The sequence below is a fragment of the Augochlora pura genome, chromosome 2 (genome assembly GCF_028453695.1).
Source record: "Augochlora pura isolate Apur16 chromosome 2, APUR_v2.2.1, whole genome shotgun sequence".
NCBI lineage: Eukaryota > Metazoa > Arthropoda > Insecta > Hymenoptera > Halictidae > Augochlora > Augochlora pura.
The window spans coordinates 6,110,906-6,128,829 of record NC_135773.1 but is presented as its reverse complement, the minus strand read 5'-3'; the positions used below and the strand labels follow the sequence as shown (position 1 = coordinate 6,128,829).

General features: G+C 42.8%; 1 protein-coding gene across 1 annotated transcript in view; it reads right to left on the bottom strand.

Annotated features, from left to right (window-relative positions):
* Positions 1–359: 359 nt before the first annotated feature.
* Positions 360–17,924, bottom strand: part of Trc (Serine/threonine-protein kinase tricornered) — a 32,411-nt gene continuing 14,846 nt past the window's right edge. The window contains 9 exon segments of the mRNA XM_078196370.1: positions 360–5,614; positions 5,723–5,881; positions 6,220–6,372; positions 6,478–6,678; positions 6,771–6,910; positions 7,005–7,122; positions 7,197–7,404; positions 7,701–7,934; positions 8,864–8,940. Coding sequence (XP_078052496.1) covers positions 5,499–5,614; positions 5,723–5,881; positions 6,220–6,372; positions 6,478–6,678; positions 6,771–6,910; positions 7,005–7,122; positions 7,197–7,404; positions 7,701–7,934; positions 8,864–8,940 — 1,406 coding nt within the window. The 3' untranslated portion in view covers positions 360–5,498.

Below are 17,924 nucleotides of genomic sequence, written 5' to 3'. Positions count from 1 at the left end.
TTTCTTTCCTGTTGTGGCTATTTTTCCCCTACTGTTATTTACTTCTTTAAATGTCAAATGTCATTAATAGGTCAGGAAGCAATATTTACTTTTTTATTTAGTTTTAGGACAGATTTAGGAGAGGTTAATAAAAAAAGGTGGCGTGGACAAATCCCAAGGCTCGGACCAGCTCGATGGGACGTTGCCAGTCTGAAAGAGGCATGGTCAACTCGAGGGGGCGTAGCCAATCATCCCAAAGGGGCGCGACGTGTCTTGAATTGAGAGTATTCTATGAGTAATACATATTAACTTACCCAGATCTATTTTACTGTGCATATTAAGTTTAAGCTATTTAGATTGCAGAAAAAACGGGCATGGACTAAAATAAAAAACAATTTATTAACGACGATCACTATAGTTACAATATTACATATCGCATGTGAAAAGCAATATTTCACTTTATACATTGTGTTCCTGGTTGTTTCTTGTTTTCTCTGCGATCGTTCGAGGATAATTGTACGGTCGAGTAGCAAGTTCGTCGGTAAACGTCTGGACGGTCGCGCGGTCGTCTCGACTTCGGCTTCGCTTCCGTCTATGTCTTTATTACAATCTTTACCATAATTTTCACCTTCATCTTTATCTCTATCATAGACTTTCTCGAAAATCTTACGCAACGACAACGAAGATAGCGGGCGGTACTAACCATGCAAATTAGAAATAATACTTAATACTACATACCATCAGAACAGCCCAATCGAGACCCATTTATTCGAGACGAATGCGCCATTTTTGTTAAACTTTGTACCAGGAGCCTCGTTTACTTAAGAAAAGAAGAGAGAACTGGGACGATCCAAAGGCGATCAGTACAAACGACGCGTCCGCGACCATCCATAGGACAACCCCGAGCATGTACAAAATTTTGAATCCCCGAGTTGATAAACAGAATGACCGTCGAATCAACTGTACCCAAGAGCGCATTAATTTTCATAAATTCAATGGAAATGAACACAATGAAACGAAAGTCTTTACGCTTCTTTCGCGCGCACCTGTTGAACAGGTGGTCCGAAATATTTTGCGGCACGCGCCGTTTCGAATAGCTCGAAAGAAATTCGAGACAAGATACAATATATCGCAGGCGCGTTGTGTACCTGCGTTGCGCGATACAAATCAAATAATACAATACGTTTACGAAGGTCCGTTGCTGCTCGGCCCTTTGCTCGGTCGACAGTGGATTATTATTTCGACAAGCGCTGAGATTTAGTTGTTTTGTAATATTTACAATGTACACCGACGACAATTACTGGCATAATCTATTGGAGTTTCTCTCGGAATACGTTTACATAGAGACGGTAATAGCTAGTACGCGCGCCACCGCACACGTTCGCTTTCGATCACGCGTTTCGGTTCGCGCGAGCGTTTCACAAATACTCTTGTCATTCTTTCCACTCTTCACTCTTCTTCACATTGTTCAACCGTTCGAGTCGATGCACTTTCGTTCCTGTCCATTTCCCAGCTAAATTCCCACGGGAATACACGTGACATACGTGTCCATCAAAATTCCCCGCTATCCTCGCTACCCTCGCTGTCTCCACTGTGTTTTTCTCGTGTCTCTAATGCGTACCGTTTACGTCCAGGGCACCATACACTTGCTGCATACAAGGCATCTCGTGGCTATTGTTACTTTTCTTTTATTTAATCATCTTCTCTTTAAATAAATAAATAAATTGCGTTTCGCTTCGTTTCTTTCCTGGGTAGCAATTGGACGTCAGAGCATACATCTGTTCACGACTACAACGGAATTCTGAAATTTATTCATTTCCTCTTGTTCCTACCTCTTTCTCACGCGCATACAATCTCGCACACACGCACACGCTTCCTTTCCATCCCGTTCTACATTCGTTCGTCGATATTTGTCGCGTCGCAATTTCCTTTTCTTCGTCTTGTACACGGGCATCCGTTTCTCTACGCTTATTTCTCCGCCGGTGCAGAAAATAGTTTGGCTTTCATCGTTTAAAAACTTCCGACTTAAATGGTACTCCGTAAAGCTAAGTATCCGATATCATGAAGTTAGAGCATCGAAACCTCCCTCGACTTTACTCGACGGAAACGACGAACACAAGCACGATACTTCGTTTCGCGTGAACGCACGGAAAACCGAGCCGAAGTTGCGTAGGCTAAAAAGGACTGTTTCGAAGAATATGTATCGAATTGGCTGCGTCGAATTTCCTTGAAATTTTCCAACGTTCGAACCTATCTTATTTCAATTCCAACGCGGTACCGCTATTCAGTATCAACCGATTTTTTTTCTCTGAAAATCGAGCATGGATAGTTCTCTTGGATTCGCGCGTATTTCTTACCTACTGTGCTGTGCTTGGGAACAAATATAATTAGAACGTATATTTGGTTGGATCGAGGCCGCTTCATACTCTATATCCCATACCTTCTACACCCTATACCCTACGCCTTACGCCCTACACACTACACCCTATACCCTATACGCGACGAAAGCGAAAAGCGGGAAGCGAGAAGCGTTTGCGTATGATATATCCGGTATCGCACAAAAAAAAACACGAATTTCATTTTGTTTTGACTTATCGCAGCTTTCCGAAGCTTTCAGATGATACGGGCAGGGAACGACCGTGTGTGCTACGTGCAAATAGAAGTACTGTCAGCCGGAACACGCTACGTTATACGTTTCTAAGTTGCGCGTTAGTAAGTGTACACCTGTATGCAAGAGACTAAGTTTCAGCGGTGGTCTTATAATTAGAGTTTCGTCGACCCACGGAATCCTTGAGACTATCAATTCTTCCCATGGAACCCCACCCTGCCTGTATGCCTCTTAGAAGTTAATTCTTTAAAAATCATTGAAAAGATATGGACGCGGATCTTTCAAAAATTCTTTCGAACTTTAAACACGACTTGCGGAACGCGTCTCAAAGGCCATCGCATTCGAGTATAAACCATTCGATCGACGAAAAACAGTTGCTCGCCGTTTGACAAAGTTGTATTAAACGCTTGAACGCTTCTCCTTCGGCGCATAGTGTCTAGGGACGGCTAGCCAATATCCAATAGATCGAATAGGTCGGATAGATTGGATAGATCAATATAGGAAGTTTGCTCGAAATGCTAACGATGCAGGGAAGGGACGTAGGAAGATAGGGTCTATTTTCAAGAATATACAGGTCGAAAGGATCGACTTTTCGATTTGGGATAGTTAAACGCACAGAATATTGTATCGCGACGGATCTAATAATCGGTCTTTCAACAAAGTATCATCTTCTCGGTAATAACATTCGCCATATTTTTTCCGTAAGATATCGTAAGCTTCCTTACGGGTACGACATAATCTTACATGTTATCTAGCAACTTGTTTTACGATTAGTACTATCGCTACCATGGTGCCCTGGCTGTCTGCGAACTACAACATACAAACGTTATATCGTTCACGGTGCTAGATTCGAAATAAATTCCACAGAACATGCATGTGCACTGTTTCTTGTTCTCTTGTTCTGTGCATCGAATACATGGCGCGATCAAATCGCGGCTGCTTCGAACGACGCAGCAGCGGCAGTGAAACCGGCAGTAGAACCGGCCAGTAGAACCGGGCGTAGAACTGGATGTATCATCGGGTCCGATATCGGTCGAATCGAATGATCGGAGCAGGCTATGACGGTCGGTAAAACGTTCTTACCGGCAGACATTTTCGAACCTAGGATGATTAGTAACACGCGTTTATTTTTCATTTAAATCTATTCACCAGCAAAATTAATATAAAAGCTATGCACACCGAAAACCGATTGATTATCTTCGATTTCTTTCGGTCCGGTAATTCCTCGATTATCGATTTCTTTGTTTTCTCCCCAGTTTCTTATTACCTACATACGTTCTATCCAGGGACGAAGAGCGTTTCTTTTCCGTTTTATCGTTCGTTATGGATTGGGCTGCACGCTTGGAACGCGTTAGGAACCTTGATAAGGCAACGAACGAGCCCTGTGTATCTTACGAGTCGAGTCCTCTTCAAACATCGCGTTAATTCGCGTTTCTCATAGAATACTCGGGCGCGAACGGAAACATTTTCAGGAATTGTTGTTCCATAAGAAAGAGACCCGGTGCCTGTATGATTCTCCTTTCACGCGTTCACGCGTCTCTACGCGTCGATTCGTTGCAATCATAGCTTTATTCAACGATTTACATGACATACGTTGGTACAAAGGATCCCAAAGAACATAAAAGTTACGCTAAAGCTCGGACCACGAAACAATTTACTCGACAATCAACGCTCTACGATTAGAGACAATCGATTACGTGGTTGCGCGGTAAGCAAAACGTTTCCAACGGTCTATTACGCGTATAAAAAAAAATTTAGAAATGCGATCTGTAGACGTAGAAAAATGAAAACTCGATCGAAAGAAAATGATACACGACCGATCGATGGACATTGGGGATATTTGGGGAAATATTCTATCGATCGTGTTTCGCGCGGGACTACAAATTCAGACAAAAGCTCTCGAAAAGTGCGCATCAAGTTTCGCATATATCAAGAAATATTGAAAATTTCGGGGCAAACGTAGGGACAATCGAGTAGAATACAACATTCGTAAAGATCAGTATTTGTTAACAGACAAAATAGCAATTTGTATACAAAACTTTCTTCAAACAATTTCATATCACAGCACTAGCTATAAATACAACGTTGGAAAGAGAGCTAAATAGGAGAGCCGAGCCAATGTTAGGATAAAAGGGCGAAAGAACGCATCGAATGAAATTCCACGCAAAAATTGTATGCACTGCGAGAATCACGGGACCGAGGCTCCATCTTGTTTTTCCCAGTAATGCGGTCACTGCAGGTAGAGAGACAGAGAGAGAGAGAGAGAGAGAGAGAAAGAAAGAGAGAGAGAGAGAGCTTACTGTGTTGCGTGTCGACACTCGGATGGAAACAATGCCGAGAGCAAAACGCAACCTTTCCATCTTTTCAACTTTTCACAGTGTTACGCGACGTTTCTGGAGAAAGGATCGCCGTAGAGTTCTATTTCTGTTTTCGATTCTCTAAATGCTTCGGTTCTTCCTTATCACATGTGCATCAATTTTCGCACTCGCTCGTTTAGAAATTGTTGTTGTGGTTGTTGTTGATCACTTGTCGTTCTTTGTTTTCTGGATGTAAAGGGGAGCCACGACACGACTCAACGCGAGGCAACGTAACGCAACGCAGCGATCGTTGTCGTTATCGTTCTCGTCGTCGTCGTCGTCGTTTGCTTCCTCTTTTCTCTTGTTTCTCTTGCTCCTCTTGCGTGTTATAGCGCAACACGATCATCGCATCGCGTGTATATACAGACAAGTACAAGAATTAATCACCCTCGACGATGATTGACCGTGACGTATACGGAAAATAGAACGGATCAACCATCCGTTCGCGACGTCGTCGATGACAGTGGAGGGTGCGGATGATGTACCAAGGCCGGAATACCAGTAGCGTCAGATTGCTGACCGCCGGTTGAAGCCGAACAAGAAATAGGGTGTTGCTATTTCTTGGTCGGCGTTCCTCGTTGCGTCAGTCCTTCGAATCGCTTGAACGTATAATTTATAAACACCCAGTCCTTGTAATTCACTTCTCCGTCCTGTGGCATCGGTGCGGATGCTGAAATCAACGAAAATGGATCGTTCAAATGCCAACAGAACCTTGGTTTTTCGGTGAAACGGAAACCGTGAAATTCATGGAAAATTGGTAATGTCGAAGTGCACTTACGTATTTCCAATTTCACGTCCGGGAATTCGTCGAAGTTGGAGGTGTCATCGATGGATCGAACCTCGACCGGAATCGCCGCCGGTCTCTCCCTAATGTGCTCCCAATCGACGCCGCGAAAGAAGGGTGCCAATTTCAGTTCTTCGATGCCTCGTTGCGCACCTACAAATTTGTATCAATTGTCAACTACTCCTAATCTGTTTCCTACTTCCTAATTTTTCAAGTAGCCTAACGATAACTGTACTTAATCCTTTCATCCCGAACCCATTTCAAATCTGACTCTAACGCGTATCTGCACAACAACCAGATTAAATACGTAACAAGAATCATAGAATTAAATGCAACAAAAGAACTGATGCTTACTTAAGAAGCAAGGCAGCTCAACTAAGCTTGATTAATAAAATGAACAACTAAGTATCTAAACGAAACCACGTGTACTGAACTTGTACCGCAAACGGAAATATGTATTCTCGAGGGTTGAACCTTCTCAAGATATTCACCTAATCTTCTATCGGCTTCGCAACAGAACCTAATTATAGTATCCTTGGCTTCCTCGCTAATAGGGACTTCCGGTGGAAATACCAAGGTCTCTCTCCAATTCATAACTTTTCTGTAGGTCTCTTGTGGATTCTCGCTGCAGAATGGAGGATACCCTAAAATTCAGAGAACCTGAGAATCTGAGACGTAAAATTTTTTTACGGAAGATGCTAACTAGAAATAGAAAACAATGGAGAAAGAATCCAAAAACAGATAGTTACCTATCAGCATCTCGTACATGATCACACCCAAGGACCAACAATCGCAAGCTCTTCCATAACCAGTCTGTAGAAATACTTCCGGGGCTATGTAATCGGGCGTGCCCACCGTACTATAAGCTAGTGCTCTTCTATTTCTTTTCCAACTTTCGGCTCTCCTTTTGCTGTCCATCGCTCCGCCGCTACCGCTGCCGCAAGAAGCCACTAAGCGAGACACGTAATGTAGTCAATACAACATGGGAAACGCGCGTTTCCAAAGATTTTTGTTCAAACACCGCTGACGGGCGAATACTTACTGAAATCGGAAGGTTTCGCTTGACTGAGATCTCTATAGAAGTCGGTTCTGTGGGACTTTTTCAAACCCGTGCACAGACCAAAATCGGAGAGCTTTATGTGTCCTCGTGCGTCCAGCAACAGGTTGTCCGGCTTGATATCCCTGCGAAGAAGGTGCAAGAGAGGAGAGCAATTAGAGTCATAGAGCTTTCAAACTCCAAATAATTTCTTCTCTTCTAGTATTCGATCTGGATTACCTATGAATGAAGCCCAGCTTGTGGATCGAGTCGATCGCCAACGCCGTCTCGGAAATATAAAACTGGGTGCACTCCTCGGAAAGTGTGTCTTTCTTCATAAGTAGCGTCATCATGTCGCCTAGAAAAATCATTGCATACAATACACAGCACACAATATACATTGTAGAAGTATCGGAGGAGACAAACACTTACCACCCGGGAGAAACTCCATTATTAGATAAAGGTTTATAGGATCTTGAAAACTATAGTACATTTTCACGACCCACTGATGATCCGCTTCCACTAGAACGTCTCTTTCAGCTCTGACGTGTGCTACTTGCTCTTTTTCCAGCATATCAGCTTTCCTCAAAATTTTCATCGCGTAGACGTGACCGGTATCTTTCTTCTGCACAAGTCTCACCTGTTCCACGCAGATTAAAGCGATGTAAATCAAATGTTCCTTCGAGATTTTTCTTGAAGATTTTCAAAGTTATTCGAAGTCGGTTCCGCGAAAAGAAACGGGAAAGATTCACGAATTCGAGAGGCCATTTTCGAGCGACCCTTGAATCGATTCAAGGTTGCGGTACAGAGAACTCGTTAAAGTTATGTTTTTGTAAAAAATATTCGTTTGACTGTCGACGAGCGGCAAAATTTCTAGGCTCTAGACGTGAAGGTCTACGTGTGGGTACTTTGTAACTTAAAAGGGAGACCACTCACCTCTCCGAAAGCGCCTCTACCAATTACTTTCAGCGGCTCGAAGTCTTCGACACCGAGTCGGGAGCGTTTCAGTCGAAGGAATTCGGTTTCTTTCTGGGCATGTTGCAATCGTTTCTCCTGTTTTTGTTGCTCCGAAAGCCCTTCGTCTTTCAGCGATTCCTCCAATTTGGCGAGCCTCTGTTGTCGCTCGATATGCTGGGCTATCAGATTACTGTAGTAATTCTCCAACGTTACCTGTTCATAGACAAATTTCAAGTCTCGGAAACGGTTTGCGAACAAACAAGACGTCGAGGAGAAACAGAGAACGCTAGTAAGAGGGAAGTGGAAACGACATAAAATCCGTCGTTTATACAAGTGTCTTGGACAAAAATCATAACTTCTAACCTAATCAATTTTCAACCAAAATGCCTTATTAATACGTCAGAGAAAATACATAGTTGTATCGATTTGCATACAAAAATTATACGATTTCATGAAAAACTTCTTGTCATCTTTATTTTTCATCCAATTGAAACTTTTATGCAGATTTTCATTACCACAACTTATTGTTAGCCAAATGTTGAGTGACTTTTGTCCGAACGATTTTTTCATAAATTTTGTCATCGTGCACATCACAAGTTATCGCGGAAAAAAATTGTATTATGTCAAAATATACTATCTAATGAATAAGTTGGAATAGGAGCTCCAGAATATTTTGAAACGTTTTTTTAAATCCTTACCTATATATAGGAAAATGAATTAAACTTAATTATTTCATTTCGGATCAATTATTATATTGCATCTATTATTACTATATTATAATGACTTTCAGTACAGATTACGTTTGTTAATAAGACAATGTAAAGAAGCCACGTTATGAAATAACATAGTACACTTGATCATCCTACTATTCTCTTAAGAAAACCCACTTGAAATTTATCTTCTGCTGAATTCTTTGCACATTCTGTTGCGAAAGCATGATTATTTAGACATTTTAACATATCATATACATAGTTTTGAATAGATACAAAGCAGTTACTTTTTTGAATAGATACGAAGCAGTTACATTTTTGAATTTTACCCATTGAGGGCCGCACTCTGCAATAGTGCCAACGACAGTGGAGACGACACTGGAAGGGAGAGACAGATAGGGGAAACAAAACTGTAGAAAACTCGGGTCTCACCTTGGCCTTTGTAGCCTTGTCCAACGTATGGCCGCTGAATCGGATCGTGCTCTCCGTGGCCGCCATCTCCAGCACCCCTGCAACACACGTAAAACGAGGTCAAAACAGAGCGTCGCGCACCAGTCTCCGGAACCGAGGTGGTCGAGTTGGTCAAGTTGGTCGAGTTTGTCGAGTTATTCGAGGTGGTGTCGTGCCATGACACTGACACGAATCCTTCTGAATCCTCTGCTGAATCCCCCCGCTGAATTTCATTCAGAATCTCTCCTTTCACCTATTTAGTTGCGACGGTTCTAGTATCATATTTATTTCACCGTCGCGGAGAACTTTGAGAATATGATATTCTTCAAACTATTCAAGAATAAGTTCTTCAAAAACTACTGCAAAGTAAAATTTCCAAACTTCTAAATTCAGACTATAAATAAATGTGTTTTGGGGATACTAACCCTCGCAAGGCTGAGGCTACTTTAATTTTAACTCAAAGTATTTAAATTGCAAAACTATTGAGTTTTCGGCAATTAAATAAAATAAATGACTGTTACATTCGGAACAAAGCGGAAAGGCTGATAACTCTGCAAAAAATATCTTCGAAAATGTGGTTCGGAATATTGCTAAATAAAGCCCGAAATTGTCAATAAAGTAAAGTAAAGTTGCGAAAATTGTTCACCGTCCGAGAATTAAACGATCGCGATCGACTTCGGATGAACGGAAAAGACGGTGGAATCGTATGTCCGTAAGTTTGGAGCAAAAGTCCGAAGCTAGCCTTGAAGGAGCTTATTGAATAATGGCCGTGACGAGTACTCGTTCAGACAACGTAGATTCTCGTACGGCTAACGTACAACGATGAACATTGTATCGAGTTTCTCTTAGATTCGCAGTACGGCGTTGGCGCGCGCTTTCTTGTCTGGACATCATTAGCCAAATTTCAATCGAAAGTGAAATTGACATTGAAATTGAAATTGGAATCGATGTTGAAAAAGAAACCAGAAGCCGATAAACGAAACAGATTCGATTTGAGTCTGGGATGACGCGAGACGACGACCATTTACCATTTACGACGTTGGTTACTCGCAACTCGTACTCGTACAACAAGCAAGGATTAGGCTGCGCTCGCCCTCAAGGTGTACTCTGCGATCCGATCCACGCGGAACTAGGGAGTAGGTACAATGACGTCACGCGCTGATTACATTACGGATTACAAGGCCGCATTAAATCATTCTAGAAGCCGTACACCGCGAGGCTCTGTTGCGCTCAGTCTGCAAATAAAAGGTAATAGAACACGCAAAGAATCTACAGCGGGGAACAAAGGACAGAAATCGGTATGCGTTGCTCGTTGTTCCTCGTCCGTTGTTCGTGCGCGAAAACAATTCGAAGCGGGGTTTTTTCACCGCGTTGCCATGCCTCCTACCGCAGAAATTCGACTCGAGCGCACAATTTAATAGTTCGGACCGATTCGCAGAGAGTTGTATCGTTATCGTTAACGTTATCGTTATCGGTATTGCTGTCGTTGTCGTTGTCGTCGTCGTTATCATTATCTCTGGTCCGTCCGACCTATAGATAGTGGAAATGTTGGGCTTATTCGAACTCGCAGGCGAGTTGCAAACGAATTGCAATCAAGTCGCGAAGGAGGAAAAGAAACAAAGAAGGGGGAAGAAATTGTACTCGATCGATTTCGGGCTTGAAAATGCATCCTATATGTCGTAGGCAAGTTTGCAAGGACGCTTGGCGTAACCAAAATACAGACACTCGCCCTAACGTCGACTTAACGTGTGGCTTCCGCGTGGTGGTCATTACATAAACCTAATCTCGAATATTTCAACGGCGGAGCGAGCATTTCTGTCTCGTTTGCTATCTCGACTTCGTATAGACAGCATTTTTTCGAGCGATTCTCGACGACCAGACCTTTTCGTCGTTTTAAGCAATTTTTGAAAAGTCGGAACTAAAACACGAACCATTCGTTCGTATCAATTCCGAGATCTCGAACTTCCGACTTCCATGTTTCGAGTTCCGAGTTCCAATGCGTAATGGTGAATAAAGCGGTTCAACATCCGATAGAAATCGTGTGAAAGTGAAAACGCTCAGACCTCTGCCAAGAATCTTAACGTGTTGGTCGATGGAAAAATTCGAACCAATGTCTGTCGCGAGTACGAATCGTACAAACTATGGTATTCGACATTTACATATCCTTACAGATCGATCGCAACGATTTCAGAAAATCGCAAACTAATGAAAATTTCTGTCTTCCCATTTTACTTCGAGAAGTCATTTAAATTGAAAATAATATAATGACGTTCTAAAATTCATTTTATCTTTTTTTTTTCAAATTTTACTCACTTATGTTTATTTTGAATACAAAAACTTGTGAGCACCATTAACCCTTAGGACTCTAAATACTTCCGGCCGAAACGGTCCGTAGGGACGGCGCGCGGCTAGCGTTTACGGTCTTTATGACTTAGAGTAAACGCATATCTGCGTCCTTCGGCCACAACGGCGACTTTCGTCAAACGCATATATGCGTCCATAGAGCCCTAAGGGTTAAGTTAAATTTTTTGAAAAATCATATAACCATTTGTAATGCGGTCCGACTACACTAGGTATTACATGATATTGTTTAATTGTTTTTATACCGTACGTATACTAATGGGATTCAATCTTGTTCACAATAAGTAAACAAGTAAATCAATGAAAATGTACAATCTAATCGTAAAGCTTGACGGCTAAGGCTGCGCTGGTACGATTTTTGAGTTTCCACGGCAAGAGATTTGATAAAAAGTAACAGCTCACGAACAAGCGGTACGAGCAGACGAGCAGGGCACCCATCGAACAGATCGTGAGTCACCTATGCAGACGTAGGCGTCGGTGGTAATATGCTTATCACCGCGAGTGCTTTTAGAAATTATTTACCCTGAACGCTCGTGTAAATAATGGAAGATGAACCCATGGGTCGGCTTATGTTCAACAAACGACACGGGACGAATCGAAACGATTCGAACTGTAACGAAGCAGAACAAAACCAACCGATTTCGTCGTATCTATAATTGAGAAAGCAGGCACAGGTCGCCCAAGTAATTGTTAGAAACCTCTAGCATATATTGTCCTAGATAGACACATGTCGTTCTACCTTAAACGTTTGTTTACGACCGTTGTTGCTGTTGTGAGTCGTTTCCGAGATGGGGTTGTTAAGGAACACTTTGCCTGCATTTCTAAGAATCGCATCTTGCTGTACTGACACACCTAGGTGTGTCATTTCTTGTCCATGATTACGACCACATGCTCTATCTAATCTGAGCGATGACTCTCGATCAGCATCGCATCGTTGCATACTTATTGCTTATATAACAGGGTTGTTAATAATCGCATTATTAACTGCCCTGATATTTTGGAAAAAGTACATTTCTATGCACAGTTTCGCTCCATTACACATACTTCTACTTTTCTTCCTGAACTTGACCGTACGCTACCTGATTACCATAACTATTTGAACCGCCTATTAGTCAATGCAAATCGCTATGGACTCTTTCTTAATTATTTTGCTTATTACATATTTTGTTGATCTCACTATTGTACTTTATTTTTAATTTTTGTTTAGCAGTGGCACTACTTGCATGTCTCAACATTTTAAATTTTATATATATCTTATATATTACTTTTACTTCTAATTTATTGTATTGCATTATTGTATATATTTGTATTGATCTCGTGTGACATTTTTATTTCATTTTTGTAAGAAAGGATTGTACCCGCATGTACGAATAAAGTTATCGTTAATATAATATAAATGCGACCATAAGAGCCAGTATATGTACACGAAAGCGAGCGAACGAGCCTGTGCCACGTCGGAATCGAACAAACGGTACATTCACCTACAAAGCCAAACGGCCATACGATTTCGTGGGAGGTAGTTTTGAGTTTTTCAAAACTGGCTTCCATTCTGTCTTACGGGCGAACGGCGTCAACGCCGACGCCAACGGACTGCACAAATATACAAGTAGAACCGTCAAAAATTACTGCGATCCAGTTTTTCATCGCGAACGACATGCTGGCGAGCTTAAAATATCAGTCAATCGAATGGCGGCTATCTATCTAGATAGACAGCTAGACATATTAAATATTTTCATTCAAAAACAAACGAATTGAAATAGTACAAAAAATTAATTTGTTTTACTCGACAAATATAAAGTTAGTTATGCCGAAAAACAGACCAAAGGCAGAGCAATTGGTCACCCCACAGCAACCGGACCCACTACCTTAACGATAAGTTCATATATTTAATATTCGTTTCATAGGATAGGGTTTGTTAACGTTTGAAATATCGTAAAATCGAACAAAACGACACCAAAGAACGATTCATCGATCTCTTTCCTTTAAGAAAGGAATATTGCTCCCGACTTTCAATTTTTTAACTGTTACAACCGTATGTTTATGTCTACCGGCAACGTTCATATGGATGCTAATGGTTTTTATAATTCGTCTTCCATACTCAAATCTTCGCTACGTAATATTTCTATTTAAGTTTAGCCTGTCACTGTGATCTGTATTCCTTAACACGTTGAGCGCAGACAATCAGCCACTAAAATATCCACGTCGTTAAAGAAATTTAATTAATTAAAGCGAATCTAGAAAGTTAATATTTATCATAGGGGATGGTATTAGAACTCTTTCGCAACCGAAACATTCTAGTCAAATTTATTTTGTTCAAATATAATGCAATAAAATGAATTTTCAAAATTGGTCAGAAATTAGTGTCAGCCATGTGTGGCTGACACGGCGCTCAACGTGTTAACTAATGTTTTATCTACCGGTAAAAGAATAATTGAAAATTATTAAATAAATAATTAAAAAGTACGAAATTATATGGGGCGTTTGAATGCCATCAACAAATAGGAAATTCCATCTCCTTCCATAGTAACCAAAAGAAGTACGTTTAGAAAAATAAATCTTCTGTAAAACTAAGTAGTTCGTTGATCACGAAGGTAACAAAGCAAAGAGCGTATGTATAAGTAGTATTTCGAGTGTTTCAAAAATACACGCCTCGCGCCGCAGACAGACGACGGTACTATAGCGTACATCTGTATCTGCATCTGTGTCATGCGTATTATACGAGTTTGAGTTTGAGCTTGCATTCGAGTTCGAGTTCGAGTTCGAGTTCGAGTCAGTGGCGCATTCGCTAGCTCGGTCTCTTCGACGCAGGCCATTGTGCCCCGGCCTCGTGCTCTTTCACCTACTAACGGTTGCTTTATTACGGTTCTTCCGAGTCCCGGCAAACGCAGCTATCGTGCTTCGCGATGCCGACCTTCGGCGCCGACGATTCATCGAATTTCTATCCTGCTTCCACGATTCTCCACGAAACGTTTCGCAGAACTCTGCGGCGAACGCCGAGTTTCGATATGTGATAATAATAATAGTTTGTTGATATCGACGGGAAAGCTCTTTGTTACGCAGTGTAAAAAACAAGATATTAGAGGGTACATCAAGAATTAAATAAGTAAATAAGTAAATAAGTAAATAAATAAATGAGATCTATCTGCTTGGTAAGAGCGATTGGATCAAACTGAATTTCATTAGAGTTCATAGGGTGTACAACTACAACTTTCTCTGATATATAATTAAAGTTTTGTTTAACTATACCCTATCCATTTTTAAGAAGTCATCTTCTTTTACAAGATAGACAGCATAAGACTTTATTTGAACAATTCGACTTCTTCAATAGGATTTCTATAAATATAAATAAATATTATAACCGCATCGATATTTTTGTACCTAACCATAAGTTTGAGCTTGACATTAACACGTTCAGCGCTACGTGCCGCTCCCTAGGAACCGACGCTAGACTTCTCCGTCCAGATTGACCAAACAAAAACTGATATCGCATAATCTAAATGTTTAGTCTCACAAGAACGCAAGGACCGATACATTCGCCGCGATAGAAGAACGAAAAATCTGTCGTCGGTCCGTAGGGACCGACGCGGTCCAAACAGAAAATCTAGGAACCGGCGGGTAGCGCTTAACGTGTTAAACATTATATCATCCATGATATATATCTAACTTCATGTACCAATGGGTTTATGTCCGTTTTTTCGAAGGTACAACACGATGCGATGATTAGTCGCGAGTTCCCCCGCTCGTGGTTTCGAAGAATCACGACGCGATCGAAGCGAAATTGACGGCTATCATTTCGAAAGTCGGCGCTTCGCGCAAACAACACCGCGGACGAAATCGGCCACCGGCACGGTTTCGAAAAATGTCGAAAGGGCGAATATGTATGTCGGTCGTAGCAACGGCGGTCGATTTTGTAGCGACCGTGCATCGTTACGTAAAGTGTAACGTAAAGGAACGTTCGAGGTTGGAAATAGCTGTCGCCTGTCGCTTGTCGCTGATTCGAGGGAAACCGATTCCGATTCAGACGAAGGGGAACCGAGCGAGAACGGGATGGTATAGCTGGGTTAGCTTGGATAGCTCGGCTCGCTCTTATACTCGCTACGAAAAATATACCTTGTTACTCGTTATAGTCGACTAGAAGTTTTCACACGACTGCGCATCGTTCGACGGGTATTTCGATTCGGTCAGCTGAGAATATCGCGTAGTCGGTGCGCCGTGTCCAATTTTAGCGGGCCTCGAGAGAACCGCGCGCGTTCGAGCCTCGGCCGCGTTGCAACCAGGATCGCGAGACCGACGTATACAGATCGACACGACGTGTCCGCACTATGCTCAATTCGGACGCGGGCGAAGTTGTCGCGCACAAAGGTGACCTGATCACAGTGATCACCGATCGCGGAACGCGAATGCCGCTCTCCTCGATTCCGAGCTCAATTCTCGGCTCGAAACGCGTCGCTCAAAACTCGTCGTCGCGCGAGCGCTAACCGGCGACTCACTCCCGCTCTTCTCTCTTTCTCCGGCCTGTTCTCACCGTGTGCTGATCGTCGGTGCGCGGACCAGTACGGAGCGGAATGGAGCGGCGTGGAGCGGCGTGGAGTGGCGTGGAGCGGCGTGCAGCGGCGTGCAGCGGCGTGGAGCGGTGTGGAGCGGCGTGGAGCAGCACGGCGAGATCGCTTCGATCGAGTCGAGTCGAGCCGAGGAGCCAAAGAGCCGAAGTGCCGAGGAATAGGAGAGACCGAGGAAAGGGGACGGACTGAAAGAGCGCGATTCCAACTTGTCACCTGATCGCAGCCGTCCGCCTGCGCGTTCTCCTCTCGCTCCTCCCGCTCCTCGCGCTCTTCTAGATTCCTGCTTCGCATCGTTCCTCGTGTCGTTTCGATCGTCGCATCCCGCGATCAGAAGCTGTCGTGGCTCGAGGCACACCGACTGCTTCGCAAACGGTACCGCGCGGCTCCTCGTCCACATCCGCATCCGCGTCCGCATCCACGTCCCCATCCGTGTCCGCGTTCACCCGGTCGTTTATCCTCTTTGCTCGGCATCGCCGATGCCACGGATACCGCAGCGGTGACAAAAGCATACAACACGACTCTGCAGCGAGACGTTCTCGCTCTCGTTCTCGGTTTCAGTCCCGTTCTCGGTCACGTGGCATTCGCGACGCGTCAAGCTTTCGGGATCCATCGAGTGAGCCGAGAAGGGAGGAAAAGAGAGGGAGAGATAGGTAGATAGATAGATAGATAGTGAAAGGGAGAGAGAGAGCGCTCTGTCTCCGATCCTCGACGAAATCATCGAATCGCGAACAAGTGAAAATAACGTGCAAAAACGTGGAATAACACAGTGCATCAGACAAAATGAAACGGTTTTCGATCGAATTTATTTCATTTAGTTTTATTGGTATCGACGGGAATGAACCCTTGTTATATAGAAAATCCAAAAGATAGAGCGAAAAATAGCAATGACAATAGTAATAGAAATAAAGATTGAGAAGTGCAATATCAACCAGCGGTTTCGCAAATGTAATGCGCGGAGTATAATTTACTGATGAAATGCGTTCGTCTCTTTCCTTAGCTTGGCGTCGCCTTGCAGTCTGTCTGTCTGCCTCCTGTGCGTCACCCACGCTAATTACACGCATTCGTTATTAGAAATCTTCGAGTAATAATAAATAGGAGCAACAAACGTTGCAGATTGAAAGCGGTAGTGTAGAAGGTACAGTTAAACGGAAGGAAGAACAGAGCTAAAATTATACTTGAAGAAACTATAGACGGGGTAAATACTGAAGTAGAACTTGATAAAAACTATTTCGATTCGTGCATAATAGATTAATACATACATGTAAATATTTTAGTTTTAGTTCAAAGACTAAGTTCAAACGCATATTGCAAAAATAGTTGAATCTCTAAATGGAGCTAGGAACTTATTGAAGAAATTAAGTGTTTCGCGATAACGATTAAAGTTTAAAACGGTCGACGTTGAATCTACTCTCATGATCCCCCCAGCAGAAGATAGCTGCGAAGGGCAACCGATTCGTTACCATGATCGACACATTTCTTCGCGGCGAGTTTTCCCTCGACGAACATTATTTGCTTATTTACTCATTGATTTTATTTCTATGAACCCATTAGTGTCAAGAGGAACGTGAACATTAGGATTTGTGGAGGCATTTTTATTTTTATATGCATTTTTATATCTTTTGTAATTTTATAACTAATGGGCAAGTTCCCGTATATATTCAATAAATAAATAAATAGATAGATAGAATAATTATCCTCGTCACATCGATCGGCCACACAAATCGACTCGTGGCTCCAAAATTGACGGGTCTCATGGACACGTAATTCTCGTTACGCGACTAGTGCGTGCCCTCTTGCAACGTGTGCACCACCTTTCTGCGATCGTATTCTTACGGGAACGGGAACGTGAATCGTAGAGGCAAGATTATCGTTTCGGTATCGTGAGTCATCGACGAGGAACGTCGGTTGTGGTGCAAGCGAGCGAAAAACATTCGTCGGGTCTGACGTCGCAGGTCCGGCGCTAAACGAGACTGATCACATTACCAATCGGATGTCCCGTAAATCGAATTTTTGCGCGCGAGCCGTCGAGCTTTGTCCGAATCGCTCGCGCTGGAACTACACGGCGCGCGACTGATCGAACCGAGTCAGCTTTTCTACAGTATTTCGCTGCATACATCTTG